Here is an 8,699-nt window from a genome sequence, read left to right as displayed (position 1 = left end):
GTAAACAAAAAGTTAATGGTACTTGTCATTAAATGTGTGTGAGATCGATTGAGGTATACACATAAGGTCCACTTCTTCAAACAAAAGAATTAGAGACACACCATCACGAATTAACGACAGCCTCACTGGCCTGGTCTGCGGAGAGCTATTATAAGAAGCACTTTTGTTATTATATTTAATGTATTATTACCCAAATTTATAGCGCGAAAAGACTGGGTTTCCCCCTGCGAATGAAACCAGTCAGCTGTTGGTTTGTTCTTGTTTTGTTTTTTTTGTGTTTTGTCTTCGTCAGGTCCTCCCTACAAACAAGGTCTCCCCCCTCCCGCCCATTGCCCAAATTCCTATTCGTCTCAACTCTCCACCCAAAACTCTCCTGACCTTGTCCCCACTCCCCTAGCTTAGGCCTCCAAACCCCCTCCTCAAGGGCTCGAAGCTGTGCTCTTCCGAGACAGGCTTCGAGGCCTCAAACCGGAACCCCTACACTCTCGTTTTGGCCCGACTCCACCTAGACTCCCTGGCCGCCACACCACTCTCCTACTCCTCCGTCACTCCGATCCCCCCCCCCGTTGCTACCACCTCCCGAAAACCACTCCGTGGTCCCAAACATGTGCCTTACGGCCACACTCTGCCGCTTCCGGTCCCTAAAGAGAACGTCCTGGCCGGCCAGCTACAGCTACGGGTACAAACCAGACACCCACTCCTCAGACCCCGACGTGCAAGACCTGTGCGACCTCAACACTCCCTACAACACGACTACGGCTTCTCCCCACTCAACGTATCAGTTCCGCCCTCCTCTACTCCGTGGCCACTTACTCAGCAGTCGACGGGTGAGTATGTGGCGCGTCGTGTGTGTTTTGTATGTGGGACCGCTGGCCTGTAGAATAAAGTATTTGATTGATTATACCCGCATTTATTAGCGCCGTCAAGCTACACAGATTGTATTCCTTTCATAGAACACGCGTATGGGGCCTGTGTAGTTGGCTCTTTCGAATAGCAACGCGGGTTTAATTATTTCGTACCGGAGCAAAAGAAATTTACTCGGTGCTGTAATGGGAGGACACGCGTGTTTAATAATTTGGCACCGGAGCAAAATAATGAAAGAAAGGTACTTGGGAGGTCCCGAACGATCTAAACAAAACAAACTGCCTTTTTACGACAGAAAAAACAAAGCCGTCCAACACGATTTTTAAAAAAGACATCAACATATCCTTACCGTTCAAGACTTCTTAACGAACCACCCTTACGAAATACGACTTTTCGACTACGATTTGACGATACGACTTTACAGTACACATCTCTTTCACTTCTAAATCTAACTTACTATGTACTGTACCCCCGAAATACTATTCTCTTCTTTCTTCATTTTTCGATACCCTTTCGCGTCTAAAACTGACGTTGAAAACTGATAAGGGGGCTTACGCGCTTACCTAGACAGCGGGACGGTTGCCCGTAACTACTGAGGTATAAAAAAAAAAAATATGCCAACTACGCAACTACCGACTTAGCAATGGTTGGACACTTCAATAACACGACAAACCTCTAAAATGGACTGCAATAGTCTGTTGGCACAAAGTACACGCTCGCGATATCGAACAGGAATCGCCGGCGTAGGAGACTCCACGAAGCCCTCAGGCGTATGCAGGAAGCGGTTGCTTTCCGACAGGTAAGTTTTTTACTGTCCCTGAGAGGCTTACGCCGGCGTTACGCGGAAGAAAGGGGTCAAATCCCTAGTAAACCTACCATGTGAGGCGCCAAGGGGATAGGGTCTACTGCCCACTGCCACTTTACTCAAAAAAATTTTTTTTTATTCCGAACAACATTGCAAGGGAGTGCCAGTTTGCCAAACGACTAACAAAATTTACATGAGTGGGTTGACACCTGCTGTACTTCTTTCATTTGGAAAAAAACACAATAAATATTATAATGCCCGTAACCCTACAAAGAAGATGTAATAAGATTTATTGGTATATACTTCACTTTGTAAAAGCCTTGGGACAGAACCAAGATATAACAACCCTGAAGGACATATTTCATTGAAAAAAATAATTGACGAAAACAATATGGTAGAATGACGTGGTAAAACAAGGGAGACTTATCCGGGTCGGTTCCTCGCTGACGGCGTTGGAAGAAGGTCGGGGTTACGGGCGGGGCTCCGCTCTTACTTCGGGAGAAGGACCGCCGGGACAACGGCTGGGAGCCCTTTTGATTAAATGGGTTTGAGGTGTGGTTTATGCATGCCGACTAGAACCTAGGTATAACTTGTCAAAACTTGTTGTCAAAACCTTTTGTCAAACTTTGTCAAACTTTGATAAAACGGATCACAGTCTGAAAATGGCGTGAACACTGACGTCGACTCAACATTCCATGCCCCGCCTTTTACATCCATTGACGGTAGCAAGCGCGGGGGGGGTCCACGCTGTTTTTCCCTAGTTACTAGCTATCTGGCAGAGAAAGCGTCTGGGTCGACGCGGAGGTCGCCTGACGGCTCCGACCCCAGAGTCCTCCGACCCCAGAAACAACATACATCATGTAGCATTTCACATTTCCATAGCAACAACAACTTCCTGTCAACAGCGTAAACTCGCCTTCAAAATAAAAGCATCTAAATAAAACAGAAAGTTAACCTAAATTACATTTAAGACATATACAACTGCAACGAAAGTAACAAAAACAATGTCATATCCTTTTCAGTTTCACATAACACAAATTGGGTTATTTACACATCATGCGCCCTGGTGACCGGACATCTCCTTCCTAAAACGAGTAATAGGGGGAATAATCGGGCAGTTCAATGTGTGTAGAGGACGTGTGTGTGTGGCTAAAACGTAGCAGCCTCAATCTCTATTCAGCTGTTCTGAAGGTAAACACAGTGAAGGCGCTGCGTAAAAGACACAACTCTCTGCGCGCTGATAGCAGATACTGTGAGAGTCACAGACATGAATTCATAGATCAAGGCAGACTGGTTTACAGACTCTCCTGTTTTGCGAATCCGGTGCTTAAACAAATGGCTCTACACCTCTGGCCGAAATGTCCTTAAACGAAGTCCGAGTTTGAAATATATCTCAAATAATGTATGCACTGTCATTTCCCCACATAAACATAACAGTCTGCAATGAAACGGTTGTCTCCTGTGCGCTCCACTTCCTACTTGGCGCACCGGTAACTTTCTCGTCTGCACGAAAAAGTATCTCGTGCGAACGAGAAAGTATATCGTGCGCACTAATTAATAGAGCGTTGCCTCGTTTTATTTAAATTGAGGCCACGAATTACATTTCGTGCGCACAAATTAATAAAACGTGGCCTCGTTTTATTTATTTTTCTCTCTATGAAGCCTTCAGGGCTCCGTACAAATCCCTTTTGCAAACATATCTTGCATATGGTCACCCACCAGGTTTGCCTCTGGGTATTCCTCCTCCTCTTCCTCCTTGTGTTCTTCGAACTCCTCTGTGACTTCAGCCTTGGCCTCAGCGATGAGCTCCCTCACAGGCCGGCTGTCCTTCACACTGGACACGAATGGATGCTGTGGAGAAGCCAAACAGAAACAGCACGATTAGAAGCTTACAGGAATTCATTTGTGGTAGTAGTCTATTTGCTCATAGGAGAAGTACCCTACTATATATGTTATATATGTCCCCAGCACATAGAAAACTGCTGGATGCTAATTTGCATATGTTAGGCAATTTGGACAATTAGCATACATTGTGTCAATCAGCAATAATAAGCATTATAGCCTATGTTGACAACAGTTAAAACTGACAATTTTGGAGTGGTTTTGGGGGTTATTTAGGATGCCGAGTCAATTTCTGACATGTTCAGGATCCAAAATGGCAGTGATTGTGCTTGGCATGATTTTGAATAACTTTTGGTATATTTTAAAGTTTAAGAGGACTCTTGATCATTTGGATTGGAGAGATTGCTTATCTATTTGAAGACATATTGTCCAAAGTAGAGGTAATCATTTTCAACTTGTACTCTCTATATCGCAACACTACTCATTGTAGTCAAATCAGCCCACCTAAAATACAAATATAGCCACTGCTGAATATGTCAGAAATGGTTTCAGCATCCTCATTAACCCCCAAAATTGTCCAAATCAGCCAAGCCATTTTTCTGAACTAGTATCTGCATAGGATGAAATGTATTTTAATAGTTATGGCTGATTTACGCAACTTATGCTAATTGCTCAACATATGCAAGTTAGCATCCGGCAGTTTCAAGTGCTGGCAACTAGACTATAGTGCAAAGCATTATGGTGTAGAAAGATGTGACCTGTTGCAGTAAAAGTAAGTAGACACCCCACAAACGACTAGTCCCAGAGATTTTGATGTATAAACTGCAAACAAAAAAGACACAATATAGTACTTTCCAAAAACTCTGAGATTATTTAAAACATTTTCCCTGCATCATTCTTTTGTAACTATCCCCACAGTGAAGGAGTTGATCTTTAATACAAACAAAAGCACGAACACACTGCATCCTTTTACAACCTCACCTTCTTCAGGTTAGAAATCTGCTGAACATATTCTATCGCTGGCCTCAGAATGTAAAGCTTCTTCCATATCAAAATCTTCATCGGTGACAGAGCGCTATTTCGTATTTTTAAGCCCATCGAGTCTTCTTACAATACTTTATTTTATCTTTAAGTCCTGTGTTTGTGTATCAATGAGTCCTTATTGCTTCTCCGTAAACAAGTGGCTCTGATTTAGACCTTATGCAAGACGTAAAGCCTGTTCTGCTGACGTCATGAGTGTCAGTCTGGCCAGGTTCACTACTTGTGTAGTGAACAGGTACACAGATGTATGCTGCTTACACTCTGAATGACAGCTGGCACATGGAACGAGGATTATCGCAGGCTTTAAGTGAGCAGATAGTGAGAGAGAAACGAACCTGCAGCAGCTGTGTTGGAGTCCATCGGTTGTCCACATGCTTGTCCAGACAACGCTTTAAGAAATCACTGAACTCTGGGGACCTTTAAGGGTAGAAGTGGGACAGAAATACGCTTATATATTGGACATTCAGTTAAAAAACGTAATTGCTCTTCTATGTCAAAGACGCCTTCATCGTAAGTGTGCTAAAAACTTACACTGAGAAGTTATACATTTTGCCAATACTTATATACCACTGTAAATGTTATATACACATTATTCGTTTTAGTACAATTAGCCTATTTTTAACTACTTAATAATTATCTTTATTTTATACTGTTATTGCAAACATTAAACTCTTATGTTTATATAATATTCTTATTACATTTTTATATTATCTTTTTTATATACACATTTTTCCTATATTGTATTGGACATTTATTTGCCTATGTAATTATGAATATCTTAATTTTATTTAAACTTTTTATTGTACATTACAGTGGTGAACCGTCAGGGCCTTCAAGGTATTCAGAGAATACCCTGGAACACTCAGATAAAAAAAAAAGAATTATATAAATAAAGTGAATAAATGAGAATGGTATCTGTGTTGTTGATCTGTAATATTACAGTGGTACATTGATTTGTTTGTCCTTCTCGGACCATGCACTACGCATTTCAGTGGTTTTGTGTTAGAAAAAAAATGCAACCAATCAGATCTTGTTCTGGGTCTCTGTAGAATATCCTTCAACCAAGGTATTCTACATCCTTGATAGAATGCCCTGGCCCTCACACTGAATGAGAGCGTACGTTTGGACTGACAGTTTGATCAACCAATCATATATTGATTTGCAGCCAATGGGCGTGTTCTTTCAGAGTTTCCCTCGGTTCCAGGGTATTCTAGAAGGCCCGGTAGTTAACTGGCTCGAGACAGAGGATCTAGATAAATGCAACGTAGCAATTCATTTGAAGTTTTATTCGTTTTTTACGTCGAAATGGCAACAGGTGAAGATGATGTTGTTGCGGAATTGTTGTTAGTACCCTTTTCAAGACGATCATTCAGTGAAAAGATGGATATTATAAAAAAAAAAGGCCGTCCAACGCAAAGTGACTGCCGTTGTGACGTCCGTCTGACTAGAACAACCGCATTTTAGAATCCGGGGGGGTGTCTATAGAAGGTCCAGTTGTGATAGACAAGGTTCGCCAATGTTACATTATTACTTTAACTTCTCATGTTTGTATACATATTTTATTCTATTTTGGTTTTTCTTATAATTAAAAGTATCTTCATATTTACTTTAACTTATTTTGTTAACATAAATATATATATTATTTTTTTATTGTACATTATAACTTTAACTTCTTTGATCTATATACATTTTTATTTATAATTTACTTTTTCACTCTAAAACAGAGCAACTGTCACAAATCCCATTCCACTTTGGGATAAATAAAGTATTCTGAATCTGATGACCCCCCCGCTGAGCCTCACCAGCGGGACGGCTGCATCAGGGTTGGAGGATCGGCCTTGGCTATTTTCAGCAGCACTCTCATGGGGTTCATCTCGTGATTGGGCGGCTCAATCTGTGCCAGCTCGATCAGGGTGACCCCGAGGGACCAGATGTCCGCCTTGTAGTCGTACGGACGGTCCTTGGACGTCTCGCACATCACCACCTCTGGAGCCATCCTGGGAGGAAATTGTTATATTATTATATCAACATACAGCAGGATTTGTGGTTGCCACGTCAATAAACAGTCTATATGAAATAACTACAAGATGAAGCCTATTTTTGGTCACTATAGTTTGAAAAAAATAGTTTTCTCATTTAATAAAGAACTTTAGTGCAAAATGAACATTACAGTTTCAATTGAAATTATATAGAAACTACAAATATTTACCAACTTTTGCTGACTATGTTTGCAAATAAATACCAAGTAATCAATATTAAGACAATAGTTGTATTTAACTACAAACAGAATTAGGCAATGATATTCCTTCAATTGAATTGAAATTGAAAGATGTTATATTTAATTATTGCTCAGCCAAGGGATGGGATGATATGGATGTTTTATTGGCGATTACAACAAAAACAATTACAATAATAAGATTACATTTAAAAAAAATAAAAAAACATAAATGTTTTAAATTATAAATAGAGCCTTCTTCAAAAATACAGGAATTATCATTATATATTTATTTGTATGGTACTATAGCCATTTCGTACAATTTAAAGAAATGTTGAGCATGTTATGATGATTATCGGGATAAAATCTTGAATCATAATTATTATGGTAAGAACAACCGTCAAAATACATTTTCATATTTACTCATGGCTAAGATGGAGCATTTTTTACTTTCTTTTATTTATTTAATCAAATTAATTAGCAGGCTTTTTTTGTATTGGCCATGTCCATGCTTTGTTTTATACTCCACTCACCAGTAAGGCGTTCCAATGAAAGAGTCTCTCCTCTGGAAAGTTTTGGTGTTTTTGGCCGACACACCAAAGTCAGCTGGAAGACATGGAACAAGCCAGAAATTAACCAAAGGAAAACCACTGTCACCATGTGAGACTGACCGTTGAGCGGCCCGACCAAGCAAGGAGGCAGAGGCAGAATGTCCAAAAATATAACCCGACGTGGGCATTTATTAAAACATGAACATATTACACACAGCCTCAATCCTGCTGCTGCTGTTCACGTGAGCCCAGCCTGCAGCCACCAGGATCTCACACACACTCACTCCAGCACAACAAAAGACAGCACTTAAATACACAGAGGAATCAAACACAGGTGAGGGAAAAACAATTAGACACAGGTGAGGGGGGAGGAACAAACCAGGGCCCCAGGTGCGCACAATCACCCGGCCCAAAGCCATCAGTCCATAGTGACGCAGTTCCCTGCGTCACACACCATTTATTTTTAAAACGCAAAAAAGTACAAAATAAAAATAACTGTCCCTATGTGCAGCACAAGCCCAACACTGCCTGAGAGACCATTCGCTGATGGAGCATTCTTCCTACATTTGCATGTTGACATCATGCCTTATCTGTGTCGTGTGTGGGTAACAGCTCATCCGTGAACAGACACCTCTGTGTGTTGTGTCACCAGCGTATGTCCTGTCTCTACTAAAAGGTGGGGAGGCCACTTTATTAAATAATTATAGGCCCATCTCTAAATTATCAGTTCTGGCTAAGGTTCTTGAACGCCTAGTGAGTGAACAGGTAAAGGTGTTTTTATGTACAAATGACATCCTGTCCAAACATCAGTCAGGCTTCAGAAAGCAACATAGCACCATCACTGCGACAATGAAAGTGGTGAATGATGTGGCGAGTTTTTTAGATAATAAGCAGAATTGTGCAGCTCTATTTATTGACCTGTCCAAAGCGTTTGATACCGTCTATCATCGCATCTTAAAGCAGAGGCTACTCAGTATTGGCATATCCAGCCATGCAGTAGGGTGGTTTGTGAACTACCTCTCTGAAAGGTCCCAATGTGTTCATTTTGATGGGCTGTCTTCTGAGTGGTTAAACATTACTAATGGTGTTCCTCAAGGTTCTGTTTTAGGTCCACTTTTATTCTCCATCTACATCAATAGTTTAGGTGAAAATATCGATGGAGCAACCTTACATTTTTATGCGGACGATACCGTGATGTACTGTGCAGGTCCCTCCATTAAGGAGGCTGTTGTTGAACTGCAAGCAGTTTTTAACATTATTCAGACTCAGCTCTCTGAACTAAAGCTTATTTTAAATGTTGATAAAACCAAGGTAATGCTCTTTTCAAAAGCTAAAAAGACACCAGAGCCTGTTGTAGATATTGTAACTACGCAAGGAATGC

General features: G+C 41.0%; 1 protein-coding gene across 1 annotated transcript in view; it reads right to left on the bottom strand.

Moving 5' to 3' along the window:
• LOC104943866 (STE20-like serine/threonine-protein kinase) overlaps window positions 1-8,699 on the bottom strand; it is a 39,376-nt gene that overhangs the window by 21,431 nt on the left and 9,246 nt on the right. Inside the window, exons 5-8 of the mRNA XM_010769332.1 lie at window positions 7,301-7,473; window positions 6,355-6,549; window positions 4,888-4,969; window positions 3,389-3,520 (exon numbers count right to left, since the gene is read on the bottom strand). Of these exons, the coding sequence (XP_010767634.1) occupies window positions 3,389-3,520; window positions 4,888-4,969; window positions 6,355-6,549; window positions 7,301-7,473 (582 nt within the window). The remainder of the gene's footprint in view (window positions 1-3,388; window positions 3,521-4,887; window positions 4,970-6,354; window positions 6,550-7,300; window positions 7,474-8,699) is intronic.

This window comes from Notothenia coriiceps, unplaced genomic scaffold (assembly GCF_000735185.1).
Source record: "Notothenia coriiceps isolate Sejong01 unplaced genomic scaffold, NC01 NC01_scaffold00006971, whole genome shotgun sequence".
Lineage (NCBI taxonomy): Eukaryota > Metazoa > Chordata > Actinopteri > Perciformes > Nototheniidae > Notothenia > Notothenia coriiceps.
Note: the sequence above shows the minus strand (reverse complement) of the source record. Positions and strands in the feature narration are given on the sequence as shown.